This window comes from Trichechus manatus, unplaced genomic scaffold, assembly GCF_000243295.1.
Source record: "Trichechus manatus latirostris isolate Lorelei unplaced genomic scaffold, TriManLat1.0 scaffold00317, whole genome shotgun sequence".
Lineage (NCBI taxonomy): Eukaryota > Metazoa > Chordata > Mammalia > Sirenia > Trichechidae > Trichechus > Trichechus manatus.
In genome coordinates this window covers 855,405-867,481 of record NW_004444253.1, presented here as the reverse complement: position 1 = coordinate 867,481, position 12,077 = coordinate 855,405, and the positions used below count along the sequence as shown (strand labels likewise).

Genomic DNA, 12,077 nt, shown 5'->3' with positions numbered 1-12,077 from the left:
CGCGGGCACCGCAGTGCGCGCGGCGCCCGCCAGCGCCCGCAGCGCCACCACCCGTCTGGGAACCCGCGCGGGGTGCGTGGGGCGGAGCCAGCCTCCTGGCCGCCCCTCAGTCCGCCCGGGCCTGGAGCCTGCTCCTGTGGGACCCCCGCGTCGCCCCTCCCCTATTCCCGCCTCGCTGACCTGGGGCCTGGTCACACACACACCCCCACCCTCCATTCTGGAAGCGAAATCCTGCTTTTCTCCTCGTAGGCCTCACAATGCCGAAGGGGAGGGACAAGAGCAGAGATGGGTCCCAAGAAAGCTGGGCCCCCAGGACTCGCCCGAGGGGTCGGCGCTGTGCGCGAGCCACATTCCTCTGCCTTGACTCCCCGCCACCACCCCCACCACCACCCCGCCAGAGAGTCAGGGTCTTTCCTTCCGCTCAGTCCCCACTGGCAACGCCCACGAGTCCGGTTCTCGGGATGCCCCTAGCTGTGCCCAGGGCCTGAAGGCTCAAGGGGGCGATGTGATGGGGAGATGAGCAGGGAGTGGCAAGCCCACGTCATGAGGGGGCCAGGGCCTGAGGAGCAGAGGCTAAAGAAGGTTCCGAGGATACCTGGACAGACAGGTGGATGGAAAGTCAGGCAGACGACTGGACAGGTGCCAGGCAGCGGCGGGCAGGTGAAGAGGCACAGGGAGGACAGCCGCCTCCCCAGGGTGGGGTGACCCCTCTTGGCATCCCACCGGGTCAGCACTTGCCCTGGTGTCACAGCTGTGGGCTGGTGGGACCCCACCCTTCAGAGCCCCATTCCTCTCTGCTTCCCTGTCAGGCGGGGCTTCCTGCTCCCTGGCATACGCCCTCTGCCTGTGGGGAGCCCTTAGGTGAGGAGGGGAGCCGAGAGCATGCTGGCAACTCCAGGGCAGGGGACCCAGAGGACTGCCCCTGCCGTGCTACGGCCACCACCGGTTGGCATGCTGCACACCTGCGACGAGCACTGGGGTGGGTGCCTGACTCTGGACAGTCCTCTCTCGTCGGTATAGGCCAGACTGGCCGTGGCATAGGTAGGGAGGCTGAGGGAGCCTAGGTGGGCAAAACACAGTGGAGGTGCATCCCTGGGCTACCCGGCCTGGCTTTGCTGCTCTGGGTCAGATCAGTGTCTAGGCCTCAGTTTCTTCGGCCATTCAGCGCCAGCAGGTGTGAGAGGTGTGCAGATGCGCGTCAGGGGGGGCCCCTGACATGATGGCGGGGGCACCTGAGGCAGTCCTGGCCAGGCGAGGGCTGGGAGCACATCCCCGCCGCCCGGTGTGCTCAACGACCCACCAACTCGCGGACCCCGTGGGCGCGCACGGGAGGAGGCACCAGCCACCAGAGCGCAGGCCCCGCCACTTGCTTCGAAGCCCCGCCCCTGCCCCAGGCCCCCGCCACAGGCCATCCCATCGTGATGAGTCCCCGCCCCCCAACTCCAAGTCTGGGCCTTCCCGACCCCCTCGGTTCACAGGTGGGGCTGCCCACGCCGAATATGGGGCCGTCGGAGGCCAGCAGAACCCAAACCAGGTCTTTTGGGAAACCCTCGAGCGCGGAGCCTTCTGGGGAATAAAGCTTCCGCTGCCCGCCCTAAGCCTGGTGTGCGCATGCGCTCCGCTCCAACTCTCAACAAGGGGCGGAGTCTGCAGGGACGGGGCGTGGCTTAATGCGCCTGCGCAGTGGGCCTCCGTCGTCCTTGGTTCCCGAGGTTTGGTGACCCACCAGCCCCAGTTCCCCCCACATCCGGTGTCGCGACCGGTCTGACCGGCCCCACCCAGGCCTCCCGGTCACCTTGTCCTCCGGACCACGTCTGATTTGACCCTGCCGCTCCTGGGGGGCTTCCGGGCGCAGTGGGCTATGGCGCGGGGCCCGGGCCCAGGGAGAGCTTTCCAGAGCCCGGCTCAGAGCCGAGGATTTTCATCCCGTCACCTCTCAGCGGCCCTGGGTGGGGGTGACAGGGACGAGATGGGAGGGGCGAGAGCGCCGAGGAAGAGGCCGCCCCTGGGGGCGTGTGGCCCCCCAGCCCCACCACCCAGAGAAGAAAGTGCGATTTCAGAAATGGGCTAGAAATGTCACTTGTGTAGGAAGCCCCACCTCCGGTTGTAACGTAAGTTTTATAGGCAAAGGTGTGCAGTTGAAAACACGGAGCACCCTCCCTGTCATCTGTGCTCCTGCCATCTGGGTCTCTGTGGGGGCAGCAGCGCCACTTTAGTGACAGGCACTGCAGCCCTGAGGGGTGTGAGCCAAGGCTTGGGAGCCCTGCGGCGTGCAGGCCCCAGAATCTGGGTTCTGAGGCTCCTGCCCTGGTCCCACTTCCCCGCTGGGGCCGTGGCCCCTGCTCCTTGTGCCTCCTTCCTGGAGAGAAGAGGCTGGTCGGGGGCCCAGGGCATGCCCAGGATGGGTGGAGGCTGAGTCACTCGGGCTGGTGGTGCCCCTCAGAGCCCAGGCGCAGCTGCCACCTACCTGACAACGAGGGGAGCTGGGGCCTTGGGTTCTCAGGAGCCCCATCCTGGAGCCCCGCCCCGTGGCCCTGCCCTCGTGAGGAGGGAAAAGGCGGCTGCCAGGCGCTCAGCCCACAGGCACTGGGAGCTGGAGCCCAGAGGACCAAGAGGACAGACGATTGGTGCTGCCACCACCACCACTGCAGGTGGGTCTTCGCCAGCCGGCCGGCCCCCGCACAGGGGTGCCCGGAGACAGCCGCCAGCTCTCCCATAGGACCACCCCATTCCCGGCTCCATCCCACAGCACTGCCACCCAGGGAGGGGAAGACACCTGGGGGGCAGCTGGAAACACTAGCCTCACCGTGCCTACACGCAGCCCACCTGGCACGCAGGTCTTGCACACACACTGGACGTCTCCTCGCTCAGGGCAAAGGTGGCCCCGGGACGCTGGCCTGGGACAGGGCAGAAGCAGCCAGCTTTTCCTGGGGTGGGCGTTATCTTGGGCTGTAGGCTGTTGGGCACCCCATCTCCCTCTCCATCTTTGTCTTTTTTGTCCAGACCTGCTCCCTGTGGCCAGCCAGCCACCTTGCCAGGCCGTGCCATGGACCCGCATGAGATGGTCGTCAAGAACCCCTATACCCACATCAGCATCCCCCGAGCTCACCTGCGGCCTGACCTGGTAAAGCAGCTAGACACAGCTCCCTGCTCATCCTCTTCCTCTTTGTCCTCCGAAACACAGCCTGTGCCCGTGGGACCCTGCACCCCAGAGCCCGCCCGCCTCCTGCAGCCCACTGAGGTCCCAGGCCCCAAGGGGGCCGAGGGAGCTAAGGGTGCCAAGGGCGCCGCTCCCATCCAGGGCCAGCAGACATGGCAACACCCCAGTAACCCCTACGGCAGCGCCCAGCGTCCAGCAGGACTGACCTACGCGGGCGTGCCGCCCATCGGGCCAGGCGATGACATCGCCCACCACTGCTGCTGCTGCCCCTGCTGCTCCTGCTGCCACTGCCCTCGCTTTTGCCGCTGCCACAGCTGCTGCTGCGTCGTCTCCTAGCCGGCGGGAACAGCCCAGGGCCCACAGGGCAGGCCCCACACCTCTGCCCAGGCGGCACGCGGACATTTGGAGCAGCCACGGCTCCCCTTGGGTCCCTCGAAATGGATCCCTGGGCCCGGGGACACCGTTTGACCGCCTTCTTCAAGCCGGGCCCAGACAATAAAGTGGGATGTGCTCGGTCTCCAGGACTCTGCTCCTTTCTGCTTCCACTCCCTCTGGATGGGTCCCGGGCTGGACTGCGGCAGAGTGCCCCCCGACACACAGCCTCCACGACGCTCTCACAGCCTCTGGGACATTCCGGGACGGGGTGGTAACTGCCTCATGACACAGAGAGTTTGGCTTGTGTGTGGGTCTCAGGTCTGCCCAGAGACCAGGCAGGGAGGGGTCGGAGGTGGGGGGGGTTGAGCTGCACTGCACTGCCTGGGGCCGAGGCTGAGACTGGTCAGGTGGCAGGAGGATGCGATGCGTGGAACTGGGGTGGGGAGCCCCAAGACAGGCCTCTGGAAGGAGGACCAGGCTGGCAGGAGGGTGGTGGGTGGGGCTGGCACTGGCAGGTTTCGGGGAGTGGGAGCTTAGGACCCAGGACCCAGCCCTGCCCACACGTGAGTCACCTCCCAGCCTCAGCCAGGGCGTTTTTCTGGTTTCCCATGATACATTTAATTCCTGAACATCTGCCATGCAGTGGCTGAGCCATGCTGCTGGCCGCTGTCCTGTCTCCGGGGCCTGGGCCCTGGGCTGCCTGGAAGAGGTGGTGGGACCAGAATTGAGGGGTGGCAGAGAGGGGCTGGGAGGGGGTGGGTGCGTCCAGCTCACCGCCCCCGCTGCCTAGCATGCCTTTCTGGGGGATATGTGCGCAACCAGGCACACACACTCCACGCTGCGGACTGAGAGGCCGGGATGAGGCCAGTGCTGAGGCAGCCCTGGCGCTTCCAGGCGGGGCAATGGCGCGGAGGTGAACCGAGGCTGAGCTGGCCGTGCAGGACAAACAGGTCTGCATGCCGACCCTCCCTCAGTACCCAATGACTCACCCAGTGCAGGGAGGTGGGTGCGTGGCATGTAGAGGTCGTGGGTGTGGGACAAATGTGTCATCATACGTCACGGGCCTGACTCTGCACCTTGGCCGGCTACCAGTGGGACCCCACCTGTCCCTGCCCGGGGGACCCCACATCTCAGCCAGCTGCCTCTGGGACCCCACCTGTCCCTGCCTGGGGGACCCCACACCTCAATCAGCTGTCCGTGGGCCCCCACCTGTCCTTGCCCGCAGAACCCCAAGCCTCGGGCAGCTCTCAGCTGGGCCCCTACCCATCCCTGCCCCGCCCAGCCACAGAAACTCGCCCTACCGGTCCAGGAGGGCAGACAGCCAAGGGGGCAGGCAGGAATCCTGAGGGGCCGCTCTGGCCCTTGGCTCCCAGCTGGGCTGTGAGGGGCCCTGGGGATGAGGGGACACTTGCCCTGACCCCTTCCGGCCCCACCTCGACCACCCTCCCGCACCACCAGGCCTGGCGGGATGGCGGAGGGGAGGTGCCTACTGGTGGGGAGTCTGAGTCTGCTGAGAGGGGTGCTGAGGCGGTTCCCTTGAGACCGCGGACAGTGCGAGCCTTCTGGATTTTGACAGGTGGTGCTCGCACGCCTCCTAGGGGCCGTAATGGGCTGCTGCAGGCCGGAGGTGGGAAGAGGTCACCAGCCAGGCTCGATGGAGGCAATGACCAGAATATCACACGCCGGACACCTGTGACCAGGCACACTGTGACTGAGCTGAGCAGGCCTTCAGGGCTCTGTGCTGGCTGAGAGTCCTGGCAGGCTTCCTGGAGGAGGGAACACTCCAGCTGAAAAACAGTGATAACCAGGCCAAGACGGGAACGCTTTCCTGGGTGCATGCTCTGGTGGTGTGGGGCCCTGGGGTGGGGGCAGAGGTTGGGAGTGGACACTGGGAGGGGAGGTTTCCCGTCTGGGCAGAGAGATGGGTCCTGGGGAGGACTAGGTGAGCAGGATTTGGGGCCTAGGAGGACTGGGTGGGCCCAGGGGGGCAGCAAAGCCAGGGTGGGGGGCCAGCAGAGCCTGAGGCTGAGCACAGAGGAGATGAAGCAGAGGTGGCAGGCGGGGGGCTGGCGCCTCCTCACCGGGGAGTATGCGCTGGGGGATCCAGTTGCAGCGCTTTGTGGCTGACTGGGGAGCCCACAACAGCCCGCAGCTCGCCACCTGCCTCCCTGCTGCCTCGTCCGCTCTCAGGCCGGTAACGCGAGCTCCAGGGAGGGGGCCACAGGGCACCCTGCGTCCCCCCACCCCAGCCACCCACTGGCCAGCGTAAGCAGCCCAGCAGCAAAGGTGCAGGTAAGAGAGGCCTCGGGCTCAGGCAGGCCGGGGTAGGTGGGGGCTGGGGTGGGCCGGAGGGGCTGCAGGGGGACCAACAACTGGACAGGACTTGGCCCAGCTGGGGCCTCAGGAACCTGGGCTGTGCCCAGACCCCGGCATCTGCTCGCTCCACAGGCCTGGTAGCAACTGCAGCTCTGTGGGTCTGGGGTGAGGACTGGGCCATCGCCCCGTCCATCCCGAAAGCTGTAGAGATGGCTGGTGAAGGCTGCAGCCTAAGCCTGTCCACTGCTGTCCCCTGTGCCCCAGGATGCTGCAGCCTGAGAGTCCCCAGGCCCCCGAGGAAGAGGCCGCCGACACCAGGACCTGGAGGACTGACTGTGTCATCTGCTATTCAGCCTATGACCTGGCCGGGCACCTGCCGCGCCGCCTCTACTGCGGTCACACCTTCTGCCAGGCGTGCGTGCGGCGGCTGGACACGCCAGCCCACGAGCAGCGCTGGATCCCCTGCCCACAGTGCCGCCAGAGCACACCCACGCCTCGGGGAGGGGTGGCCATGCTGGACCTCGACCTGGCCGCCTTCCTGGCCGTCAAGGCAGAGCGGGAGCTGGCGCGAGGGGAGCCCTGGCTGCCTGGGCCCCTCAAAGGCGGTGCCGCCACCATCACACAGCAGCCGGCCGGCCTCTGCCCCGACTTAGGCCCCCAGCCCCACTTCCCGAGGCCCAGATGCTGCTGCCGCTGCTGCCGTGGTGACTGCTGTGGCCTCTGCTGGAACATCCCGGGCAGCCTGGAGCTCTGAGCTGCGGCCACTCCCACCCACCAGGAAATGGCTGTCAGGAGCACACTTGCAACCTCAGAACCTCCGCCCCGGACGCTGGTGCCGCCCCAGTTGCGGGGACCTCCGGGCCACAGCCTAGCCTCACGGTACAGTGAGACTCCATGGGAGGCTGCTAACCAGGGTTCCCAGATCCCAGACTCACTGCTGTACGTGCAGGGCAGGGACACGGCCTTCAGACCCCCACAAGCCCAGGTCTGGTCTCAGTTCGGAGGACAGCTCCCAGAAGGCTCTAGGGGTTCCTGACCAGCCTGCACGTGGCAGTAGGCCTCCTCTCTCAGTGGGAGCTGGGGGTTCGGTGGGGCACCTCCTTCACCCTGGGAGGCGGCGTTGTCCGCTTACTCAACAATGTTCACTGAGCCCCACTGTGTGTCCGTGCATTTTGGAGCGTGGCAGGTGCCCAGCTCATTGTTAACCAGGGCGACAGGCGCACAGCCACTGCTGCAGACAGCGTGAGGCTCAGAGAGGTCGGCGCCCACCTGAGGCTTCACAGCTCGGCTGGTCCAATTCCATGCTGGACCCCTTTCCGGCCCCAAACGAGGCTTCCCTCCCAGCTGCAGAGGGGCCATAGCCACAGTCCCAGACATCTCATCCCCACCCAGGAAGAAGCTGTCATTCAGGAGCCACTTGGAGGGGACACCCAGTCCCGCCCTGGGCAGCGGGCTGCAGGACAGGGAGAGAGATAGAATTTGCTGAGAGGACACTCAGAAGCCTCCTCCTTCCCCTGGGCAAAGTCCCCCAGGCACGGGAGCGGGGGCAGTGAGCAGGGTGCTGGACGGGCAGGCCCTCTAGGGAGACCAGACCTGTGGGAGAGAGACCACCCCAGGAGGGCCCCAGGGACAGGAAGGGGCCTGACCCAGGAAGGTCAGGGCTCAGTGGGAAGGGGTGGGCTGGGTGTTTCCTGGAGCAGGCGGGGGCGGGCAGTGGGCTGGGACCAAAGACAGAGACAAGCTCCCAACAGGGCCGGCCACTCGAGGGCCTCTGGGAGCTCTGCATGACCCTCAGGCCACACGAGACGCTGTCCTCCCGCCCACCACTGCCTCAGCAGGAAGGACCACCCTGAGGTCCACGTGGCTCTCGGCACCAAAAGCCTGCTCGCCAAGGGGTCCCAGCCACACACAAGCACCCTGCCATGGGTAGTGCCGGCCACACTCCTTCGCCTAGGTGGCGGGGAGTGTCTGATGGGGCCACACAGGTGCTGGCACATGGATGTCCAGGTACCAAGGGCCAGCCGCCCAGACCTGCACCACCTCCTGCCTGTCTCCATGCCCACCCTAGGAGACGTTCCACGAGGCTGGGGGCCCTGGCTCCTGGGTAAACATTAATGGGGCTCAGCACACAGCAGGTCATGTGTGTGCGTGCGCCCAGCGGATCTTTGACCTGCAGTCGATCCCGCGCCTCCCTGCAGGTGCCCCTCACCACCCACACAGGTAGGGCACTCGCGTCTAGGGGCAGGGACACTGAGGGCAGGGCCAGGGTGACCTCAAGCACCAGAGCTGAGGCCCCATCCTGAGCCTCCAGGAGCCAAGGGCACGAGAGACGGGTCTGGGGACAGGCAGGAGGGAGGGTAAGAGGAGGGACCCCCAGGACCGGAGCCAGGGCATGGGGAGGGAGTCCAGGGGGAGGACTCAGCCAGGGGTCCACCCCAGCAGGCCAGGGGGCAGAGGCTGCCAGGAGAGGAGCCCTGGGGTGGGTAGGTGGGGTGCACCCAAGCTTCTTGCCCCCGTTCCCATCCCTGGGGGTGGGGTCCCTATCTAGCAGAAACGTCATCGTTCGGTATCAAATGCCAAGGTCTCGGCCGGGACCATCTGCAGTGTCCCTCCCTGATGACACATGGTAGGAAAGGTCCCCAGGTTCCCCGGCTCCTGGCTGCTTCTGGCCGGCACCCCAGCACCCTGTGACCTCAGCCACTCGCCAGGCCTTCTCCCAGCCGGGACCAGCGAAGGAGCCAGGGCCCCTTCGACTCTGCCCCCCAAACCGGATGGGGCTCGCCCGACAGCCGCCTGAGGTCACTGTAGCCGTCCCCCTGTGGATGGTGGAAGGGGGGTCACAAAGGCCACAGGGGAGCCGGGAGGGCAGTGGCTGTGTGTCTGCTTGGCTAGGGTGGGGGCAGAGGGAGTGAGGTCTCTGATGGCCCCTTCCCCCACAGATCTGAGCTTGGGCCTGGGTCTGTCCCTGCCTGAAATCCATGTCGAATCCCCTCACTGGCGGCCAGGTCCCCCACCCTGCTCTGGACATGGTTGACCTGGTGGACCAGAGTCTGGGGAATGCAGGTACTCAGGGCCACAGCACCCAGCCCTCAGCTTGCCCCCACCCCTACTCTGGTGACATGCCCTGGACGAGGAGGGGACAGGGGCCTCAGCCATCCCTTAGAGCCCACGTGGGCTCCTGACGGCTCCCTCGAGGCCTGACAAGCAGAAGGCCCCCTCCCACCTCTGTTTCTGGCCCTCACCCCAAGCTCTTCCAGGCTCAGCTCCTGCTCTGCCCAGCTCCCCTATGTCCCCACCTGAGGGTCCCTGGCCTTACTTGACTCCCACCCCTGCAGGGGCCTCTGGTTCTGCCCTGGCCCTGGAGGAGGGGGGCACAGACCGCTGGGCCCTCCCTCAGCTAAAGGACACTGGCCAGTCCTGGAGAGGTGCGTCTGCGGGTGCCTGGGTGGCAAGTGGGCAGTGAGGGCCTAAGGGTCTGAGGGCTCTGAAACATACAGCAGAGCGACCCCTCGCAGCTGGGCCTCTTGGGCTCTCCCTGTCCTGCAGGCGGCTTCCGGGAGGCCCGGGGGCTGCTCGCTGGGCCATTCTGCAGAGGGAAAGCGGAGGAGGGGACTCAGACCCTGCCCTGGGTGACATGGCAGGGGACCCAGACCCTGGCCCTGGGGACAGCAGAGGGGATGTAGGTCCTTGCTGGGGGACAGAGAAGGGGAACTGTGCCGGTTCCCTGGGGAACAGAGAAGGAGGGGCCTGGGGGTGCTGGCGGGCCGACTGGCTGAGGACAGCCGTGCCCTGTGCCCTCAGAGCTCAGCATGACCGGCAGGGTGTGCTGGCTGGTCGTCGGCTTCCTCAAGGCCTGTGGCCTCCTGGGCAACCTCTACCTCTTCATCTGCTCCCTGGACATCCTCGGCTCTGCCTTCCAGCTGCTGGGCAGTGAGTGACTGGCCAGGGCGGGGTGGGGGGCAGAGCCCGTCCTTGCAGCCTCAATGCTCCTCTCTCCGGGGCGCAGGCAGAGTGGCCGGAGACATCTTCAAGGACAGCCTGGTGCTGGCCAACCCTGTGGCTGGCCTGGTCATCGGCGTGCTGGTCACGGTCCTGGTACAGAGCTCCAGCACGTCCTCCTCCATCGTGGTCACCATGGTGGCCTCCAAGCGTGAGTGCCCCCAGTCCTGACAGGGCACAGGGTGCAGGGCGGGCAGGTGGGACGCGGGGCTGATGCGGCGGGCACCCCCACAGTGCTGACCATCCAGGTGTCGGTGCCCATCATCATGGGCGTCAACGTGGGCACGTCCATCACCAGCACCTTGGTCTCGATGGCACAGTCCGGGGACCGGGATGAGTTCCGCAGGTGAGTGGGGGCGCAGCAGGGCAGCCCGGGGGGCCATGGGTGGGGCCCCTCACCACGCCCTTTGCCGTGTGCCTGCAGGGCCTTTGGCGGCTCAGCCGTGCATGGCATCTTCAACTGGCTCACAGCGCTGATCCTGCTGCCCCTGGAGAGTGCAGCGGCTGTGCTGGAGAGGCTCAGCGCGCTGGCCCTGGGTGCCACCAGCCTGCAGCCCGGGGCGCGTGCACCCGACATCCTCAAGGTGCTGACGAAGCCGATCACACACCTCATCGTTCAGGTGAGGACACTGCTGCTGGAGGAGAGGGGAGGAGGTGGAGACCCAGGCCCTTGCCTGGGTTGGAGGGGACAGACGGGACCAGGCCTTAGTCTGGCGGGGACAGGGGAAGGGAAGACCTGGGTCTTGAATTGGGTTGGGGAAGAGGGCAGGGCTGGGCAGATGGGCTGGGCAGGGATGGGTTGGGCAGGGATGGGCTGGGCAGGTGGGCTGGGCAGGTGGGCTGGGCAAGGATGGGCTGGGTAGAGGTGGGCTGGGCAGAGGTGGGCTGGGTAGGGATGGGCTGGACAGGAATTGGGCTGGGCAGAGGTGGGCTGGGCAGGTGGGCTGGGCAAGGATGGGCTGTGTAGAGGTGGGCTGGGCAGAGGTGGGCTGGGCAGGTGGGCTGGGCAGGGGTTGGCTGAGCAGATGGGCTGGGTAGAGGTGGGCTGGGCAGAGGTGGGCTGGGCAGAGATGGGCTGGGCAGAGGTGGGCTGGGCAGGGATAGGCTGGGTAAAGGTGGGCTGGGCAGGGATGGGCTGGGCAGCTGCTGGGCAGAGGTGGGTTGGGCAGGGATGGGCTGGGCAGATGGGCTGGGCAGGTGGGCTGGGCAGAGGTGGGCTGGGCAGGGATGGGCTGGGCAGATGGGCTGGGCAGAGGTGGGCTGGGCAGGTGGGCTGGGCAGGTGGGCTGGGTAGAGGTGGGCTGGGCAGAGGTGGGCTGGGCAGATGGGCTAGGCAGGGCTGGGCTGGGCAGAGGTGGGCTGGGCTGGCCCCTAAGGGCATGCAAGCCCCACGAGAGGCCTGGGAGTCCAGCACACGGTCCCCACCCCTCTGCCTCCCAGCTGGACACTGACCTGATCACAGGCGGCGCCACGGACAAAGCCAACCACAGCAGCCTCATTAAGCGATGGTGTGGAACCAGGGCACAGACGGTGAGGTGCTTTCGACCCCAACCCCTGATACGAGCCCTGACTTCTGACCTGCTCAGTCATCAGCCCCACCTGCTCTGACCCTTGAGCCCTCTGATCTCTCACCTGCCCCCCAAGCCTGAGCTGGCCCTGCCTCCCCAGACCAAGGGGAACAGCAGCGCCTGCGGAGCTGCCAGATGCCTCGAGAGGAACAGCACAGCCCCCGAGGACAAGCTGCCTTGTGAGCCCCCCACCCCGCCCCCGCCCCGCTCTGGCCCGAGTCCCCACTGACTGCCCGCTGCCCTGCCCAGGCCACCACCTGTTTTCGGGCACGGCGCTCACGGACCTGGCCGTGGGCCTCATCCTGCTGGCCGCCTCCCTGCTCGTGCTCTGCACCTGCCTGGTCCTCATCGTGAAGCTGCTCAACTCCGTGCTGCGCGGCCGCATCGCCCAAGCTGTGAGGACCATCATCAACGCGGGTGCGGGCAGTTGGGAGGGTACCGCCAGACACGTGGGGCGGGTGGGTGCGAGCGCGGAGGCGGGCACGGGAGCTGCTGGGCTGGGGGTGACCCGGCTTCCCCCACCAGACGTCCCCTTCCCGTTTGGCTGGCTCAGTGGCTACCTGGCCATCCTGGTGGGCGCTGGCCTGACCTTCGTGGTCCAGAGCAGCAGTGTCTTCACGGCAGCCATTGTGCCGCTGATGGGTGAGCATGGGGGCAGG

The 12,077-nt window shown here is 66.8% G+C and overlaps 3 protein-coding genes across 3 annotated transcripts in view; all 3 read left to right on the top strand.

The window, feature by feature from the left end:
- The first annotated feature begins 2,638 nt into the window (after positions 1–2,638).
- On the top strand, positions 2,639–3,496 carry CYSRT1 (cysteine rich tail 1). The gene is made up of 2 exons (XM_004390674.2): positions 2,639–2,651; positions 3,004–3,496. Exon 2 carries the CDS (start codon positions 3,047–3,049, stop codon positions 3,494–3,496), a length of 450 nt encoding a protein of 149 aa, XP_004390731.1. The 5' UTR covers positions 2,639–2,651; positions 3,004–3,046.
- A 2,620-nt stretch (positions 3,497–6,116) lies between these two features.
- RNF224 (ring finger protein 224) lies at positions 6,117–6,605 on the top strand. The gene has a single exon (XM_004390699.1). The coding sequence runs from the start codon at positions 6,117–6,119 to the stop codon at positions 6,603–6,605; it is 489 nt and encodes a 162-aa protein (XP_004390756.1).
- Positions 6,606–8,829: 2,224 nt separating this feature from the next.
- Positions 8,830–12,077, top strand: part of SLC34A3 (solute carrier family 34 member 3) — a 5,135-nt gene continuing 1,887 nt past the window's right edge. Inside the window, exons 1-10 of the mRNA XM_023725481.1 lie at positions 8,830–8,914; positions 9,187–9,276; positions 9,653–9,781; positions 9,858–10,001; positions 10,085–10,196; positions 10,275–10,470; positions 11,291–11,380; positions 11,519–11,597; positions 11,668–11,835; positions 11,944–12,060. Coding sequence (XP_023581249.1) covers positions 8,830–8,914; positions 9,187–9,276; positions 9,653–9,781; positions 9,858–10,001; positions 10,085–10,196; positions 10,275–10,470; positions 11,291–11,380; positions 11,519–11,597; positions 11,668–11,835; positions 11,944–12,060 — 1,210 coding nt within the window. The remainder of the gene's footprint in view (positions 8,915–9,186; positions 9,277–9,652; positions 9,782–9,857; positions 10,002–10,084; positions 10,197–10,274; positions 10,471–11,290; positions 11,381–11,518; positions 11,598–11,667; positions 11,836–11,943; positions 12,061–12,077) is intronic.

Bases quoted from the DNA above. Each gene is read 5' to 3' on its own strand.
- CYSRT1 (XM_004390674.2), top strand. From the start codon at position 3,047: ATGGACCCGCATGAGATGGTCGTCAAGAACCCCTATACCCACATCAGC.
- RNF224 (XM_004390699.1), top strand. From the start codon at position 6,117: ATGCTGCAGCCTGAGAGTCCCCAGGCCCCCGAGGAAGAGGCCGCCGAC.